The sequence below is a fragment of the Nesoenas mayeri genome, assembly GCF_963082525.1.
Source record: "Nesoenas mayeri genome assembly, contig: SCAFFOLD_169, whole genome shotgun sequence".
NCBI classification, from domain to species: domain Eukaryota; kingdom Metazoa; phylum Chordata; class Aves; order Columbiformes; family Columbidae; genus Nesoenas; species Nesoenas mayeri.
The window spans coordinates 27579-47852 of NW_027660040.1; the positions used below are offsets into that span (position 1 = coordinate 27579).

At 63.6% G+C, this 20274-nt stretch overlaps 2 protein-coding genes across 3 annotated transcripts in view; both read right to left on the reverse strand.

Moving 5' to 3' along the window:
- Positions 1–7805, reverse strand: part of LOC308052300 (PDZ domain-containing protein GIPC1-like) — a gene marked incomplete at its 3' end in the record, with an annotated part of 33278 nt that extends 25473 nt beyond the window's left edge. Inside the window, 2 exon segments of the mRNA XM_080364393.1 lie at positions 2454–2768; positions 7757–7805. Coding sequence (XP_080220519.1) covers positions 2454–2750 — 297 coding nt within the window.
- Positions 7806–10535: 2730 nt separating this feature from the next.
- DNAJB1 (DnaJ heat shock protein family (Hsp40) member B1) lies at positions 10536–20268 on the reverse strand. Of its 2 annotated transcripts, none has more exons than XM_080364395.1 (3): positions 20087–20268; positions 17198–17766; positions 10536–11315 (listed from the first exon to the last, which is right to left on the reverse strand). In XM_080364395.1, exons 2-3 carry the CDS (start codon positions 17678–17680, stop codon positions 11085–11087), a joined length of 714 nt encoding a protein of 237 aa, XP_080220521.1. In that variant the 5' UTR covers positions 17681–17766; positions 20087–20268; the 3' UTR covers positions 10536–11084. The 2 variants fall into 2 exon arrangements, with proteins under 2 accessions (XP_080220521.1, XP_080220520.1); XM_080364394.1 differs by having other exon boundaries at positions 20073–20180.
- Positions 20269–20274: the final 6 nt, after the last annotated feature.

The following is a 20274-nucleotide window of genomic DNA, read 5'->3' on the forward strand; positions in this document are numbered from 1 at the left end:
CCCAACCCCCCTAGCACCCATGGGTACCCAACCCCCATCGCACCCATGGGTACCCAAACCCCCATCGCACCCATGGGTACCCAAACCCCCATCGCACCCATGGGTACCCAAACCCCCATCGCACCCATGGGTATCCAACCTCCCTCACAGCACCCATGGGTGCAGCACCCACCTCGGTGGGGGGGATGCCGAATGCCTCCCCGATCTTGCCGCAGAGCCCATCCCCCATCCCCATAGCACCCATGGGTACCCAAACCCCCATAGCACCCATGGGTACCCAACCCCCTCCACAGTACCCATGGGTGCAGCACCCACCTCGGAGTGGGGGATGCCGAATGCCTCCCCGATCTTGCCGTAGAGCTCGCGCACGTTGCCAAAGCCCCATAGCACCCATGGGTACCCAAACCCCCCAACCCCCATCGCACCCATGGGTACCCAACCCCCATAGCACCCATGGGTGCCATGGCACCCACCTCGGAGGGGGGGATGCCGAAGGCCTCCCCGATCTTGCCGCAGAGCCCATCCCCCATCCCCATCGCACCCATGGGTACCCAAACCCCCATAGCACCCATGGGTACCCAACCCCCCATAGCACCCATGGGTACCCAAACCCCCCCCCAGCACCCATGGGTGCAGCACCCACCTCGGAGGGGGGGATGCCGAAGGCCTCCCCGATCTTGCCGTAGAGCTCGCGCACGTTGCCGAAGCCCCATAGCACCCATGGGTACCCAAACCCCCATCGCACCCATGGATACCCAACCCCCCCATAGCACCCATGGGTGCAGCACCCACCTCGGAGGGGGGGATGCCGAATGCCTCCCCGATCTTGCCGCAGAGCCCATCCCCCATCCCCATCACACCCATGGGTACCCAAACCCCCATAGCACCCATGGATACCCAACCCCCCCTACAGCACCCATGGGTGCCATGGCGCCCACCTCGGTGGGGGGGATGCCGAATGCCTCCCCGATCTTGCCGTAGAGCCCATCCCCCATCCCCATCGCACCCATGGGTACCCAAACTCCCTAATCCCCATCGCACCCATGGATACCCAACCCCCCCATAGCACCCATGGGTGCAGCACCCACCTCGGAGGGGGGGATGCCGAATGCCTCCTCGATCTTGCCGTAGAGCCCATCCCCCATCCCCATAGCATCCAATGGGTACCCAAACCCCCATAGCACCCATGGGTACCCAACCCCCTCCACAGCACCCATGGGTGCCATGGCACCCACCTCGGAGCGGGGGATGCCGAATGCCTCCCCGATCTTGCCGTAGAGCCCATCCCCCATCCCCATCGCACCCATGGGTACCCAAACCCCCATAGCACCCATGGGTACCCAAACCCCCATCGCACCCATGGGTACCCAACCCCCCCCCAGCACCCATGGGTGCAGCACCCACCTCGGAGGGGGGGATGCCGAAGGCCTCCCCGATCTTGCCGTAGAGCTCGCGCACGTTGCCGAAGCCCCATAGCACCCATGGGTACCCAACCCCCCATAGCACCCATGGGTACCCAACCCCCCCCACAGCACCCATGGGTGCCATGGCACCCACCTCGGAGGGGGGGATGCCGAATGCCTCCCCGATCTTGCCGTAGAGCTCGTGCACGTTGCCGAAGCCCCATAGCACCCATGGGTACCCAAACCCCCATCGCACCCATGGGTACCCAACCCCCCCATAGCACCCATGGGTGCAGCACCCACCTCGGAGGGGGGGATGCCGAAGGCCTCCCCGATCTTGCCGTAGAGCTCGCGCACGTTGCCGAAGCCCCATAGCACCCATGGGTACCCAAACCCCCCAACCCCCATCGCACCCATGGATACCCAACCCTCCCATAGCACCCATGGGTGCCATGGCACCCACCTCGGAGGGGGGGATGCCGAAGGCCTCCCCGATCTTGCCGTAGAGCCCATCCCCCATCCCCATCGCACCCATGGGTACCCAAACTCCCTAATCCCCATCGCACCCATGGATACCCAACCCCCCCATAGCACCCATGGGTGCAGCACCCACCTCGGAGGGGGGGATGCCGAAGGCCTCCTCGATCTTGCCGTAGAGCCCATCCCCCATCCCCATAGCATCCAATGGGTACCCAAACCCCCATAGCACCCATGGATACCCAACCCCCCCCACAACACCCATGGGTGCAGCATCCACCTCGGAGGGGGGGATGCCGAATGCCTCCCCGATCTTGCCGTAGAGCCCATCCCCCATCCCCATCGCACTCATGGGTACCCAAACCCCCATCGCACCCATGGGTACCCAACCCCCCCCATAGCACCCATGGGTGCAGCACCCACCTCGGAGGGGGGGATGCCGAAGGCCTCCCCGATCTTGCCGTAGAGCTCGCGCACGTTGCCGAAGCCCCATAGCACCCATGGGTACCCAAACCCCCATCGCACCCATGGATACCCAACCCCCCCCACAGCACCCATGGGTGCAGCACCCACCTCGGAGGGGGGGATGCCGAAGGCCTCCCCGATCTTGCCGTAGAGCTCGCGCACGTTGCCGAAGCCCTCGAGGCGGCCGGTGGCGCTGCCGTGCGCCAGCTGCGCGTGGAACGCCAGGCGGGGGCGCAGCGCGGGGGGGGGCAGCCCGGGGGGGGCACTTCCGGGGTGCCCCCCACCCCCAGGTTCAGCGGGGGGGTCATTGGGGGGTCCCGCGCGCCCCCCGCCCCCCCCCGATTCCGACTCTTCGTTGTCCACCAGCGGCGGCGGCTTCTTGCGGCGCCCGAGGCCCAGCGGCATGGGGGCGGTGCGGGGGGGCTGGGGGGACACGGGGGGTCAGGGGGGGCATGGGGGGGATGGGGGGGGAAGGGGGGTTGGGGGGTGGGGGGGTAAGGGGGGTTGGGGGGGGAATGGGGGGATGGGGGTAATGGGGACTGGGGGGTAGTGGGGAAACTGAGGCACAAGGGGAGTGGGGGGTAATGGGGGGACTGGGGGATAATGGGGGGCTGGGGGATAATGGGGAGACTGGGGGCTAATGGGGGATAATGGGGGCTGGGGGATAATGGGGAAACTGAGGCACAAGGGGAGTGGGGGGTAATGGGGGGACTGGAGGATAATGGGGGACTGGGGGATAATGGGGGGCTAGGGGATAATGGGGGGCTGGGGGATAGTGGGGGATAATGGGGGCTGGGGGATAATGGGGGGCTGGGGGATAATGGGGGATAATGGGAGCTGGGGGATAATGGGGGATAATGGGGGGCTGGGGCATAATGGGGGTAATGGGGGATAATGGGGGATAATGGGGGATAATGGGGGCTGGGGGATAATGGGGGATAATGGGGGCTGGGGGATAATGGGGGATAATGGGGGATAATGGGGGCTGGGGGATAATGGGGGATAATGGGGGATAATGGGGGCTGGGGGATAATGGGGGATAATGGGGGCTGGGGGATAATGGGGGATAATGGGGGATAATGGGGGCTGGGGGATAATGGGGGATAATGGGGGATAATGGGGAGACTGGGGGATAATGGGGGATAATGGGGACTGGGGGATAATGGGGAAACTGAGGCACAAGGGGAGTGGGGGGTAATGGGGGGACGGGAGGATAATGGGGGACTGGGGGATAACGGGGGGCTGGGGGATAATGGGGGATAATGGGGGATAATGGGGGATAATGGGGGGCTGGGGGATAATGGGGGGACTGGGGGATAATGGGGGGCTGGGGGATAGTGGGGGATAATGGGGGCTGGGGGATAATGGGGGATAATGGGGGCTGAGGGATAATGGGGGGCTGGGGGATAATGGGGGAAAATGGGGGGCTGGGGGATAATGGGGGGCTGGAGGATAATGGGGGATAATGGGGGCTGGGGGATAATGGGCAGCGGCTTCTTGCGGCACCCAAGGCCCAGCGGCATGGGGGCGGGTGCGGGGGGCCTGGGGGAACAGGGGGGGTCAGGGGGGGCATGGGGGGGATGGGGGGGATGGGGGGGTGGGGGGGGAAGGGGGGTTGGGGGGTGGGGGGGTAAGGGGGGTTGGGGGGGGAATGGGGGGATGAGGGTAATGGGGACTGGGGGGTAGTGGGGAAACTGAGGCACAAGGGGAGTGGGGGGTAATGGGGGCACTGGGGGATAATGGGGGATAATGGGGGATAATGGGGGATAATGGGGAGACTGGGGGATAATGGGGGATAATGGGGGCTGGGGGATAATGGGGAAACTGAGGCACAAGGGGAGTGGAGGGTAATGGGGGGACTGGAGGATAATGGGGGGCTGGGGATAACGGGGGGCTGAGGGATAATGGGGGATAATGGGGGATAATGGGGGACTGGGGGATAATGGGGAAACTGAGGCACAAGGGGACTGGGGGATAATGGGGGGACTGGGGGATAATGGGGGGCTGGGGGATAATGGGGGATAATGGGGGGACTGGGGAATAATAGGGGCTGGGGGATAATAGGGGATAATGGGGGGGCTGGGGGATGATGGGGGATAATGGGGGGACTGGGAGACAATGGGGGCACTGGGGGACAATGGGGAGACTGGGGGATAATGGGGGATAATGGGGGGCTGGGGGATAATGGGGGGATGGGGGCTAATGGGGGATAATGGGGGGACTGGGGAATAATGGGGAAACTGAGGCACAGGGGGACTGGGGGATAATGGGGGGACTGGGGGATAATGGGGGGCTGGGGGATAATGGGGGATAATGTGGGGACTAGGGGATAATGGGGGGCTGGGGGATAATGGGGGATAATGGGGGGACTGGAGGATAATGGGGGGATGGGGGATAATGGGGAAACTGAGGCACGGGGGGGTGGGGGATAATGGGGGGCTGGGGGATAATGGGCGATAATGGGGGATAATGGAGGATAATGGGGGGCTGGGGGATAATGGGGGATAATGGGGGGCTGGGGGATAATGGGGGATAATGGGGGATAATGGGGGGGCTGGGGGATAATGGGGGATAATGGGGGGCTGGGGGATAATGGGGGATAATGGGGGGGCTGGGGGATGATGGGGGATAATGGGGGGACTGAGGGGTAATGGAGGGACTGGGGGATAATGGGGGATAATGGGGGGATTGGGGGATAATGGGGGATAATGGCGGAACTGGGGGATAATGGGGAGACTGGGAGATGATGGGGAAACTGAGGCACAAGGGGACTGGGAGACAATGGGGGATAATGGGGGATAATGGGGGACTGTGGGTTAATGGGGAAACTGAGGCACGGGGGGGCTGGGAGATAATGGGGGGACTGGGGGATAATGGGGGATAGTGGGGGATAATGGGGGGCTGGGGGATAATGGGGGATAATGGGGGGACTGGGGGATTATGGGGGAAACTGGGGGATAATGGGGGGACTGGGAGACAATGGGGGGACTGGGGGAAAATGGGGAATAATGGGGGTACTGGGGGACAATGGGGGATAATGGGGGATAATGGAGGATAATAGGGGCTGGGGGATAATGGGGGATAATGGGGGGCTGGGGGATAATGGGGGGCTGGGGGATAATGGGGGATAATGGGGGGACTGGGGGACAATGGGGGATAATGGGGGATAATGGAGGATAATAGGGGCTGGGGGATAATGGGGGATAATGGGGGGCTGGGGGATAATGAGGGGCTGGGGGATAATGGGGGATAATGGGGGGACTGGCTAATAATAGGGGCTGGGGGATAATAGGGGATAATGGGGGGCTGGGGGATGATGGGGGGTAATGGGGGGACTGGGGGATAATGGGGGGCTGGGGGATAATGGGGGATAATGGGGGGACTGGGGAATAATAGGGGCTGGGGGATAATAGGGGATAATGGGGGGGCTGGGGGATGATGAGGGATAATGGGGGGACTGGGAGACAATGGGGGCACTGGGGGACAATGGGGAGACTGGGGGATAATGGGGGATAATGGGGGGCTGGGGGATAATGGGGGGATGGGGGCTAATGGGGGATAATGGGGGGACTGGGGAATAATGGGGAAACTGAGGCACAGGGGGACTGGGGGATAATGGGGGGACTGGGAGATAATGGGGGGCTGGGAGATAATGGGGGATAATGGGGGGACTGGAGGATAATGGGGGGCTGGGGGATAATGGGGGATAATGGGGGGACTGGAGGATAATGGGGGGATGGGGGATAATGGGGAAACTGAGGCACGGGGGGGTGGGGGATAATGGGGGGCTGGGGGATAATGGGGGATAATGGGGGGATGGGGGATAATGGGGAAACTGAGGCACAGGGGGAGTGGGAGACAATGGAGGGACTGGGGGATAATGGGGGATAATGGGGGGCTAGGGGATAATGGGGGGCTGGGGGATAATGGGGGATAATGGGGGGACTGGGAGACAATGAGGGCACTGGGGGACAATGGGGAGACTGGGGGATAATGGGGGATAATGGGGGGATGGGAGATAATGGGGGATAATGGGGGGCTGGGGGATAATGGGAGATGGGGGCTAATGGGGGATAATGGGGGGATGGGGGATAATGGGGGGCTGGGGGATAATGGGGGATAATGGGGGGACTGGGGGATAATGGGGGGATGGGGGATAATGGGGGGACTGGGGGATAATGGGGGATAATGGGGGGATGGGGGATAATGGGGGATAATGGGGGATAATGGGGGGGCTGGGGGATGATGGGGGATAATGGGGGGACTGAGGGGTAATGGAGGGACTGGGGGATAATGGGGGATAATGGGGGGATTGGGGGATAATGGGGGATAATGGCGGAACTGGGGGATAATGGGGAGACTGGGAGATGATGGGGAAACTGAGGCACAAGGGGACTGGGAGACAATGGGGGATAATGGGGGATAATGGGGGACTGTGGGTTAATGGGGAAACTGAGGCACGGGGGGGCTGGGAGATAATGGGGGGACTGGGGGATAATGGGGGATAGTGGGGGATAATGGGGGGCTGGGGGATAATGGGGGATAATGGGGGGACTGGGGGATTATGGGGGAAACTGGGGGATAATGGGGGGACTGGGAGACAATGGGGGGACTGAGGGACAATGGGGGGGCTGGGGGATAATGGAGGATAACGGGGGGCTGGGGGATAATGGGGGATAATGGGGGGATGTGGGATAATGGGGGTGCAGGGGGGCGTGTGGGATAATGGGGGGGCTGGAGGATAATGGGGGATAATGGGGGGATGTGGGATAATGGGGGGATGGGGGATAATGGGGGATAATGGGGGGACTGGGGGATAATGGGGAAACTGAGGCACAGGGGGACTGGGGGACAATGGGGGGACTGGGGGATAATGGGGGGATGTGGGATAATGGGGGGATGGGGGATAATGGGGGACAATGGGGGGACTGGGGGATAATGGGGAGACTGGGGGATAATGGGGGGATGGGGGATAATGGGGGGCTGGGGGATAATGGGGGATAATGGGGGTGCAGGGGGGTGTGTGGGATAATGGGGGGACTGGGGGACAATGGGGAAACTGAGGCACTGGGGGGGACTGGGGGACAGTGGGGGGACTGGGGGACAATGGGGACACTGGGGGATAATGGGGGACACTGGGGGCCAATGGGGACACCGAGGCGGAGTGGGGGGGGGGGGGTTGGTTCCCGGGCCGCCCCCCCCCCCCCGCTGTCCCCGTAGTTCCCGCCGGCCCGCAGGGGGCGCTGCGCCGGCCCGGCCGCTCCCCCCCAGCGAACAGCGCCGCGGGGCTCCGGTTCAACCCCCCCCGGTCCCCCCCCCCAAAAACCGGGTCCCGGGACCCCCCGCGCACCTTCCCCCCCCCGCTCCGGGCCCTCTCGGCCCCGGTTCCCCCCCCCGGTCCCCCCGCTCACCGGCCGGACGCTACCGCCGGGCGGTGCTACCGGAGCGGCACTTCCGGGAAGGCGGGGCTAAACCACGCCCGGACCAATCACCGCCCACACCCACGCAACGCCGGCCAATGGGAGACGCGAGCGGGGTGAAGGGCTGCGCCGCTCGCACACCTCGGCTCGGGGCGATGGGAGGGGCCGGGCGGCCGCAGCCAATCAGGAACGAGGATTGCGAGTCGCGGCGGCGTGGGGGTGTGGTCAGGAAGGGGGCGTGGTCGGGTTAACACAGGGGGCGTGGCCATGCAGGGGGCACGGTCTGGCGGGGATGGGCAAGACCAAGTGGAGCGCGGGGGGGTGCGGGTTGTTAATATCCCCCCCCTCCCACCCCGCAGGGTTCCAGACCCTCATTTTGGGGGTCACACCCCCTCACACACCCCCTGGGAGAGGGAGGGTCACCCACCAACCCAATTCCACGGCGCTAAATGTGGGGGGAGCACCCCGGATTTCCCCGACCCCCCCCCCAAAAGACACGGAGCCAGCGGCGGTTTCAGCGCTTTATACAAAGCCGAACTCGTGCGCTCCTGTTGCAGGAACTGACCCTTTTCCGGGCGCTTTTATCCCAAAGGATAAGGGGGTCCTGCCCCCCCCCCCCCCACCCCCCCCACGAGCCGCCGGCGGCCCCCCCATCCCCCAACCCCCCCCCCCCCCAATAAGGGGGGGGCTCCCCCCCATCTGGGCCCCCCCAGACCCCGAGGTGGGGGGGTGATCCCCCAATATGATGGGGATGGGGGGAGGATGGGGACACTCCAGACCCTGGGGGGGGTAACCCCAAAATAGTTGGGGGGGGGTGAGGACAGGGGGACCCCCCCAGACCCCGGGGGGGCGGGGCCAAAATGGGGGGGGGTGGGGACACCCCAAGACCCCCAGACCCCGGAGGGGGACCCCAAAATGGGGGGGAGGGACAGGGGGATCCCCCAAGATGATGGGGATGGGGGGACCCGGGTGGGGGGGGGGAGGATGAGGACACCCCAGACTCTGGGGGGGGACCCCAAAATGTGGGGGGGGGGAGGTGGGGACAGGGGGACCCCGGGGGGGCGGGGCCAAAATGGGAGGGGGGTGTGGGGACACCCCAAGACCCCCAGAGCCCGGGGGGGACCCCAAAATGGGGGGGGGTGGGGGGGTGGGGACAGGGGGATCCCCCAAGATGATGATGGGGGAACCCGGGGGGGGGGGTGGATGGGGACACCCCAGACCCCGGGGGGGGACCCCAAAATGGGGGGGGGAGGACAGGGGGACCCCCTCAGAACCCCGGGGGGGGAGCGGGGCCAAAATGGGGGTGGGGACACCTCAAGACCCCCAGACCCCGGGGGGGGACCCCAAATTGGGGGGCAGGGGGGGGATGGGGACACTCCAGACCCTGGGGGGGGATCCCAAAATGAGGGGGGGGTGGGGGGGTGGGGACAGGGGGATCCCCCAGGATGATGGGGATGGGGGGACCCGGGGGGGGGGGTGGATGGGGACACCCCAGACCCCTGGGGGGGGACCCCAAAATGAGGGGTGGGGGTGGGTGGGGACAGTGGGACCCCCCAGACCCCGGGGGGGCGGGGCCAAAATGGGGGGGGGGGACGACGGGGGGTGGGGACACTCCAAGACCCCCAGACCCCGGGGGGGGACCCCAAATTCGGGGGGGGAGGATGGGGACACCCCAGACCCTGTGGGGGGACCCCAAAATGGGGGGGGGTGGGGGGGTGGGGACAGGGGGATCCCCCAAGATGATGGGGATGGGGGGACCCGGTGGGGGGGTGGGGGAAGATGGGGACACCCCAGACCCCTGGGGGGGGACCCCAAAATGGGGGTGGGGGAACAAGGACAGCCCAGATATTGGGGGACAAGGACACCCAGGATCCCCAAGATAGGGGGGGACACCCAGGACACCCCAGATGTTGGGGGACAAGGACACCTCAGGACCCCCAAAGTGGGGGGGACACCCAGATATTGGGGGACACCCAGGATCCCCAAGATAGGGGGGGACACCCAGATATTGGGGGACAAGAACACCCAGGACCCTCAAAGTGGGGGGGACACCCAGGACACCTCAGGACCCCCAAGGTGGGGGGGGGGACACCCAGATATTGGGGGACAAGAACACCCAGGACCCCCAAAGTGGGGGGGACACCCAGGACACCTCAGGACCCCCAAAGTGGGGGGGACACCCAGATATTGGGGGACAAGGACACCCAGGACCCCCAAGATAGATGGGAACACCCAGGACACCTCAGGACCCCCAAGGTGGGGGGGGGGACACCCAGATATTGGGGGACAAGGACACCCAGGATCCCCAAGATAAGGGGGGACACCCAGGACACCCCAGATATTGGGGGACAAGGACACCCAGGACCCCCAAGGTAGGGGGGGGGGACACACCCAGGACACCCCAAGGTCCCCAAAGTGGGGGGGGACACCCAGATATTGGGGGACAAGGATACCCAGGACCCCCAAGGTGGGGGGGACACCCAGATATTGGGGGACAAGGACACCCAGGACCCCCAAGGTGGGGGGGACACCCAGATATTGGGGGACAAGGACACCCAGGACCCCCAAAATGGGGGGACACCCAGATATTGGGGAACAAGAACACCTCAGGGTCCCCAAGTTGGGGGGCACACCCAGGACACCCCAGATATTGGGGGACAAGGACACCCAGGACCCCCAAAGTGGGGGGGACACCCAGAACACCCCAGATATTGGGGACAAGGACACCTCAGGACCCCCAAAGTGAGGGGGGGGGGGACACCCAGGACACCTCAAGACCCCCAAGGTGGGGGGGGACACCCAGATATTGGGGGACAAGGACACCCAGGACCCCCAAGATAGGGGGGGACACCCAGGACACCCAGATATTGGGGGACAAGGACTCTCAAAGTGGGGGGGACACCCAGGACACCCCAGATATTGGGGGACAAGGACCCTCAAAGTGGGGGGGACACCCAGGACACCCCAGATATTGGGGGACAAGAACACCAAGGATCCCCAAGGTAGGGGGGGGACACCCAGGACACCCCAGATATTGGGGGACAAGGACACCTCAGGACCCGCAAAGTCGGGGGGACACCCAGGACACCTCAAGACCCCCAAGGTTGGGGGGGGGGGACACCCAGGACACCTCAGGACCCCCAAAGCCATGGGGGGACACCCAGGACACCCCACACTCCAAGCCAGGGGGACAAGGCCGCCCCCAGGTCCCCATGACTTAGGGGTGGGTTGTGGACACCCAGCCCCCCCTCTATGGTCCCCAAATGGTCCCCAAATGGTCCCCACAGACGGTGTCGCCCCCCCGGTGTGTTTTGGGGGGTCAGACGGGCAGGATCTGCTCCAGGAGGGTCCGCGAGGCCGGGGGGATCCTGTCGGGGAACTTGACCTCGAACTCGATGACCAGGTCCCCGCGCTGGTCGGGGCTGCGGGGGAGGGGCAGCCCCTCCCCCGGGATGCGCCGCTTCACCCCCGGCTTCAGCACGTCCTGGAACACCATGGGGATGGTGCGGCCGTCCAGCGTCGGCGTGTTCACCGTGCAGCCGCACAGCGCCTGCGGGACCCGCCGCACCCGTCATGGCCGCACAGCGGCAGCCAGCATGGCCGCCAGCACCCAGCATCATCCAGCATCATCCAGCATGGCCGCCCATCATCATCCATCATGGCCGCCCATCACCCATCATCATCCATCACGGCCGCCCATCATCCATCATGGCCGCCCAGCACCCACCGTCATCCATCACGGCCACCAGCATCCATCATCATCCATCATGGCCGCCCATCATCCAGCATGGCCGCCCATCACCCACCATCATCCATCATGGCCGCCCATTACCCATCATCCAGCATGGCCGTCCAGCACCCATCATCATCCGTCATGGCCGCCCATCATCCATCATGGCCGCCCATCACCCATCATCATCCATCATGGCCGCCCATCACCCATCATCCAGCATGGCCGCCCAGCACCCATCATCATCCATCATGGCTGCCCATCACCCATCATCCAGCATGGCCGCCCAGCACCCATCATCATCCATCATGGCCGCCCATCATCCAGCATGGCCGCCCATCACCCATCATCATCCATCACGGCCGCCCATCATCCATCATGGCCGCCCAGCACCCATCATCATCCATCATGGCCGCCCAGCATCCATCATGGCCGCCCATCACCCACCGTCATCCATCATGGCCGCCCATCATCCATCATGGCCGCCCAGCACCCATCATCATCCATCATGGCCGCCCATCACCCAGCATCATCCATCATGGCCGCCCATCATCCAGCATGGCCGCACAGCGCCCACTGTCATTCATCATGGCCGCCCATCATCCAGCATGGCCGCCCATCATCCATCATGGCCACCCATCACCCATCATCATCCAGCATGGCCACCCATCACCCACCGTCATCCATCATGGCCGCCCATCATCCATCATGGCCGCCCATCATCCATCATGGCCGCCCATCACACAGCATCATCCATCATGGCCGCCCATCATCCATCATGGCCACAGCACCCAGCATCATCCAGCATGGCCGCCCATCACCCATCATCATCCAGCATGGCCGCCCATCATCCAGCATGGCCGCCCATCATCCAGCATGGCCACCCATCACCCACCGTCATCCATCATGGCCGCCCATCATCCAGCATGGCCGCCCATCATCCATCATCATCCATCATGGCTGCCCATCATCCATCATCATCCATCATCATGGCTGCCCATCATCCATCATCATCCAGCATGGCCGCCCATCATCCATCATGGCCGCCCAGCACCCATCATCATCCATCATGGCCGCCCATCATCCATCATGGCCGCCCATCATCCATCACGGCCACAGCACCCAGCATCATCCAGCATGGCCGCCCATCATCCATCATGGCCGCCCATCACCCATCATCATCCAGCATGGCTGCCCATCATCCAGCATGGCCGCCCATCACCCATCATCATCCAGCATGGCCGCCCATCATCCAGCATGGCCGCCCATCATCCAGCATGGCCGCCCATCACCCATCATCATCCAGCATGGCCGCCCATCATCCAGCATGGCCGCCCAGCACCCACCATCATCCATCATGGCCGCCCATCATCCATCATGGCCACCCAGCACCCATTATCATCCATCATGGCCGCCCATCATCCATCATGGCCGCCATCACCCATCATCATCCATCATGGGCACCCATCATCCATCATGGCCGCCCAGCGCCCACCGTCATCCATCATGGCCGCCCAGCATCCAGCATGGCCGCCCAGAGCCCACTGTCATCCATCATGGCCGCCCATCATCCAGCATGGCCGCCCATCACCCATCATCATCCAGCATGGCCGCCCATCATCCATCATGGCCACCCATCATCCATCATGGCCGCCCATCACCCACCGTCATCCATCATGGCCGCCCATCACCCACCGTCATCCATCATGGCCGCCCATCATCCATCATGGCCACCCATCATCCATCATGGCCACCCATCACACAGCATCATCCATCATGGCCGCCCATCATCCATCATGGCCACCCAGCACCCATCATCATCCATCATGGCCGCCCATCATCCATCATCATGGCTGCCCATCATCCATCATGGCTGCCCATCATCCATCATGGCCGCCAGCACCCACCATCATCCATCATGGCCGCCAGCACCCACCACGGTCACCGTCACCCACCACGGTCACCGTCAGCCAGACCAACCACTCCCCATGGCCACCACTGCCCCCCATTGGCCATCACTGCCCCCCAGTGGCTACCACTGCCCCCCATTGGCCACCACTGCCCCCCATTGGCCACCACTGCCCCCCACTGGCCACCACTGCCCACCATTGGCCACCACTGCCCACCATTGGCCACACCAAGCCCAACCCATCCCAACATCCCCATCACTATCATGGCCGAGACCAACCCATTGCAATGTCTCTACCAAGACCAAGACCAAGACCAAGACCACTCCATCTTGACATCCCCATCACCACATCCAACCCCAACCCATCCCAACGTCCCCACCAAGCCCAAGCCCAACCCATCTTGACATCCCCATCACTACCATGACCAAGACCAACCCATTGCAGTGGCCCCACCAAGACCAACTCATCCCCAACGTCCCCACCAAGACCAAGACCAACCCATCTTGACATCCCCATCACTACCACAACCAAGCCCAACCCATTGCAATGGCCCCACCAAGACCAAGACCAACCCACCTTGACATCCCCATCAGTACCACAACCTAGACCAACCCATCCCACTGTCCCCACCAAGCCCAAGACCAACTCATCCTTGACATCCCCATCACTACCATGACCAAGACCAACCCATTGCAACGGCCCCACCAAGACCAAGCCCAACCCATCTTGACATCCCCATCACTACCATGACCAAGACCAACCCATTGCAATGGCCCCATGAAGACCAAGACCAACCCATCCTTGACATCCCCATCACCACAGCCAACCCCAACCCATCCCACTGTCCACTCCAAGACCAAGACCAACACATCTTGACATTCCCATCACTACCATGACCAAGACCAACCCATTGCAATGGCCCCACCAAGACCAACTCATTCCCAACGTCCCCACCAAGCCCAAGACCAACCCACCTTGACATCCCCATCACCACATCCAACCCCAACCCATCCCACTCTCCACTCCAAGACCGAGACCAACACATCTTGACATCCCCATCACTACCATGACCAAGACCAACCCACTGCAATGTCCCCACCAAGACCAACTCATTCCCAACGTCCCCACCAAGACCAAGACCAACCCATCTTGACATCCCCATCACCACATCCAACCCCAACCCATCCCACTGTCCACTCCAAGACCAAGACCAACACATCCCCAATGGCCCCACCAAGCCCAAGCCCAACCCATGTTGACATCCCCATCACTACCATGACCAAGACCAACCTATTGCAATGGCCCCACCAAGACCAAGACCAAGACCAAGACCAAGACCAACCCATTCTTGACATCCCCACCACCACATCCAACCCCAACCCATCCCAACGTCCCCACCAAGACCAAGACCAAGACCAACCCATCTTGAAATCCCCATCACTACCATGACCAAGACCAACCTATTGCAATGGCCCCACCAAGACCAACTCATCCCCAACGTCCCCACCAAGACCAAGACCAACCCATCCTTGACATCCCCATCACCACATCCAACCCCAACCCATCCCACTGTCCACTCCAAGACCAACCCATCCCTACCGTCCCCCTCAAGAGCAAGACGAACCCATCTTGACATCCCCATCACTACCATGACCAAGACCAACCCATTGCAATGTCCCCGCCAAGACCAAGCCCAAGACCAACCCATCTTGACATCCCCATCACCACATCCAACACCAGCCCATCCCACTGTCCACTCCAAGACCAACCCATCCCTACCGTCCCCCCCAAGAGCAAGACGAACCCATCTTGACATCCCCATCACTACCATGACCAAGACCAACCCATTGCAATGGCCCCACCAAGACCAAGCCCAAGACCAACCCATCTTGACATCCCCATCACTACCATGACCAGGACCAACCCATTGCAATGGCCCCACCAAGCCCAAGACCAACCCATCCTTGACATCCCCATCACCACAGCCAACTCCAACCCATCCCACTGTCCACTCCAAGACCAAGACCAACACATCTTGACATCCCCATCACTACCATGACCAAGACCAACCCATTGCAATGTCCCCACCAAGACCAACTCATTCCCAACGTCCCCACCAAGCCCAAGCCCAACCCATCTTGACATTCCCATCACTACCACGACCAAGACCAACCCATTGCAATGGCCCCACCAAGACCAAGACCAAGACCAAGAACCAAGATCAACCCATCCTTGACATCCCCATCACCACATCCAACCCCAACCCATCCCACTGTCCACTCCAAGACCGAGACCAACCCATCTTGACATCCCCATCACTACCATGACCAAGACCAACCCACTGCAATGTCCCCACCAAGACCAACTCATCCCCAACGTCCCCACCAAGACCAACCCATCCTTGCCATCCCCATCACCACATCCAACTCCAACTCATCCCACTGCCCCCACCAAGACCAAGACCAAGACCAACCCATCCTTGACATCCCCATCACCACATCCAACACCAGCCCATCCCACTGTCCCCACCAAGACCAACCCATCCCTACCGTCCCCCCCAAGAGCAAGACGAACCCATCTTGACATCCCCATCACTACCATGACCAAGACCAACCCATTGCAATGTCCCCGCCAAGACCAAGACCAACCCATCTTGACATCCCCATCACTACCATGACCAAGACCAACCCATTGCAATGTCCCCACCAAGCCCAAGACCAACCCATCCTTGACATCCCCATCACCACAGCCAACCCCAACCCATCCCACTGTCCACTCCGAGACCAAGACCAACCCATCTTGACATCCCCATCACTACCATGTCCAAGACCAACCCATCCCAACGTCCCCACTAAGACCAAGCCCAACCCATCCCCACCGTCCTCACCAAGACCAACCCATCCTTGACATCCCCATCACTACCATGACCAAGACCAACCCATTGCAATGGCCCCATCAAGACCAAGACCAATCCATCCTTGACATCCCCATCACCACATCCAACCCCAACCCATCCCACTGTCCACTCCAAGACTGAGACCAACTCATCTTGACATCCCCATCACTACCATGACCAAGACCAACCCATTGCAATGGCCCCACCATGACCAAGACCAACCTATTGCAATGGCCCCACCAAGACCAACTCATCCCAACGTCCCCACCAAGACCAAGACCAAGATCAAGACCAACCCACCTTGACATCCCCATCACTACCACAACCAAGACCAACCCATCCCAACGTTCCCACCAAGACCGAGACCAACCCATCTTGACATCCCCATCACTACCATGACCAAGACCAACCCATTGCAATGGCCCCACCTAGACCAAGTCATCCCCAACGTCCCCACCAAGACCAAGACCAACCCATCCTTGACATCCCCATCACCACATCCAACCCCAACCCATCCCACTGTCCCCACCAAGCCCAAGACCAACCCATCCTTGACATCCCCATCACTACCATGACCAAGACCAACTCATCCCCAACGTCCCCACCAAGACCAAGACCAACCCATTGCAATGGCCCCACCAAGACCAAGCCCAAGACCAACCCATCCTTGACATCCCTATCACTACAATGACCAAGACCAACTCATCCCCAACGTTCCCACCAAGACCAAGAGTAACCCATCCCCAACGTCCCCACCAAGACCAAGACCAACCCATCTTGACATCCCCATCACTACCATGACCAAGACCAACCCATTGCAATGGCCCCACCAAGCCCAACCCATCCTTGCCACCCCCACCAGCACATCCAACCCCAGCCCACCCCAGCGCCCCCACCTCTCTCAGGCTGATCTTGGCCGGGTAGACGATGTCGGAGCCGTCCCTGCGGAACACGCTGTGCGGTTTGTCCTTGAGCACGAAGACCACGTCGGCCGGGATGTTGTTGGGCGTCTGGTCGCCCTCTTTGGGGAAGGTGATCTTGGTTCCCTCCTTCCAGCCCCGTTTCACCTCGATGGTCAGGATCTTGTCCTCGTTTCTCACCGTCTTCCCGTCGGGGTTGAGTCGTTTGTGGGAGATCTTCATCTTCTTGGTGCAACCGGTGTAGATCTCCTCCAACGACACCTTCAGGTCGTACAGAACCGGGGGGTCCTGCTTACGGCACGCGCCCTCGGCGCCCCCGCGCCCGCGGGGGAAGCTGACGTTCCCGAACCCCCCCATGTGGAAGGTGGTGAAGGTGTCGTCGCCGTCGTCGTCGTCGCCGTTGCGTTGGACGAAGAACGTGTCGAAGGGGTTGCGACCGTCGAAGAATTCGGCGAACATTTGGTGGGGGTCCCCCCGGAATGTGTAAGTGAAGGTGGGGCCATTGGAACCCCCCTGGCTGGACGTGGGGGCGCCCCCTTTGAGTCCTGGAAGGGAAAGGGGGGGGGGAGGGGGTGAGGCGGTGGGTGGGGTGGGGTGGGGTGGGGGGTGCGTTCCGGCGCAGGGCGTGGGGACGCGGGCGTGGGGGGAACCGGTTCTGCGCGGCGCCCGAGGCCGCGGCGCGGCCAGACGCACCGGACGGGCCCCAACAGGCCCAGCCGGATCCGCAGCCAAACCCACCCCCCCGGCAACGCCCCGGCGCGGCCGCGGCACCCACGGGCACCCATGGGTGCCCCCCTGGGATAGCAACCATGGGCACCCCCCGGGATGGCAACCATGGGCACCCCCCAACAGCACCCATGGGCACCCCCCGGGATGGCAACCGTGGGACAGCACCCATGGGCACGCCATGACAGCACCCATGGGACTGCACCCACAGCACCTCATGAAAGCACCCATGGGACTGCAGCCATCAGCACGCCAGGATGGCACCCACCGGCACCCCCCAACGGCACCCATGGGCACCCCCCTGGGATAGCACCCATGGGCACCCCCCGGGATGGCAACCATGGGACAGCACCCATGGGCACCCCCCAGCATGGCACCCATGGGCACCCCCCAACGGCACCCATGGGCACCCCCCGAGATGGCAACCATGGGACGGCACCCATGGGTACCCCATGGCAGCACCGATGGGACTGCACCCGTGGGACGGCACCCACGGCACCCCAGGATAGCACCCATGGGACTGCGGCCATCAGCACCCCGGGATGGCACCCACGGGACTGCACCCACGGGCACCCCCAGACTGCAGCCATGGGATGGCACCCATGGCACCCCATGACAGCACCCACGGGACTGCACCCACGGCACCCCAGGATAGCACCCATGAGACTGCGGCCATCAGCACCCCGGGACGGCACCCATGGGCACCCCTAGACGGCACCCATGGGCACCCCCCGGGTCTGCACCCATGGGCACCCCCAGCCAGACCATCGTCACCCCCACCACGCTTGTCAACCCACCCTAGACCACTGTCACCCCCAACCAGACCATTGTCACCCCCAACCAGACCATTGTCACCCCCCCCCAGCCCCCCATCACCCCCAAACCCCCACCCTGCATCCCCAAGCCCCCCCCACATCCCCCTGACCCCCAACACCCACAACCCCCCCATAGCCCTCAGCCGCCACCCCCTAATCCCCCAGCCCCCCATCACCCCCAGCCCCCCAAAACCCCCCAGATCCCCCACATCACCCTGACCCCCCAAACCCCCCCACATCCCCCTGACCCCCATCACCCCCACCCCCCTAAACCCCCATCCCCTTGAACACCCCCAGCCCCCCAACCCCCCCTTTCCCCCTCAACGCCCCCACATCCCCCTGATCCCCCCCAGCCCCAAACCCCCCCCCTTCCCCCCCAACCCCCCCACATCCCCCTGACCCCCATCACCCCCACCCCCCCAAACCCCCCCCTTTCCCCCCACCCCCCTTCCCCCCAACATCCCCCTGACCCCCATCACTCCCACCCCCCCAAACCCCCCCCTTCCCCCCAACCCCCCCTCATCCCCTGACCCCCCCCAGCCCCAAACCCCCCCCTTCCCCCCAACCCCCCCACATCCCCCTGACCCTCATCACCCCCAACCCCACACATCCCCCCTCCCCCCACCACCCCCAGCCCCCCAACCCCCCCCTTCCCCCCAAAGCCCCCCACATCCCCTGACCCCCATCACCCCCAGCCCCAAACCCCCCCCTTCCCCCCCACCCCCTACACTCCCCCGACCCCCCTAAACTCCCCCCTTCTCCCCCACCCCGCCCCACATCCCCCTTCCTCCCCACCTCCCCCATCCCCCTTCCCCCACCCCCCCATCACCCTGACCCCCATCACCCCCAAACCCCCCCCTACCCCCCCAAACCCCCCCACATCACCCTTCTCCCCTAACCCCCCCCACCACCCCCACCACCCCAAACCCCCCCCACATCTCCCTGACCCCCAGCCCCCCCCTGCCCCCCCAACCCCCCTCCCACCCCTGACCACCCCCAGCCCCCTACACCCCCCTGACCCCCATCACCTCCACCCCCCTAAACCCCCCCCTTCCTCCCCAGACCCCCCTTCCCCCACATCCCCCTGACCCCCCAACCCCCCCCACACCCCCCTGACCCCCATCACCCCCAAACCCCCCACTCTTCCCCTCACCCACCCCCACCCCCCTGCCCCCCCCACTCCCCTCCCCCTAAACCCCCATCACCCTGAACACCCCCAGCCCCCCAACCCCCCCACATCCCCCTGACTCCCACCCCCCCAAACCCCCCCCTTCTCCCCCTCCCCCCCCCGCCCCCCCCTCTCCGCTCACCCTCCTCCCCGTACTTGTCGAAGATCTCCCTCTTCTTGGGGTCGCTGAGCACGTCGTAGGCCTCGGCCACCTCCTTGAAGCGCTCCTCGGCGCCCGGCTCGCGGCTCTTGTCGGGGTGGCAGCGCAGGGCCTGCCGGCGGTAGGCCCGCCGCACGTCCTCGGCCGAGGCGCCGCGGGGCAGCCCCAGCGTGCGGTAATAGTC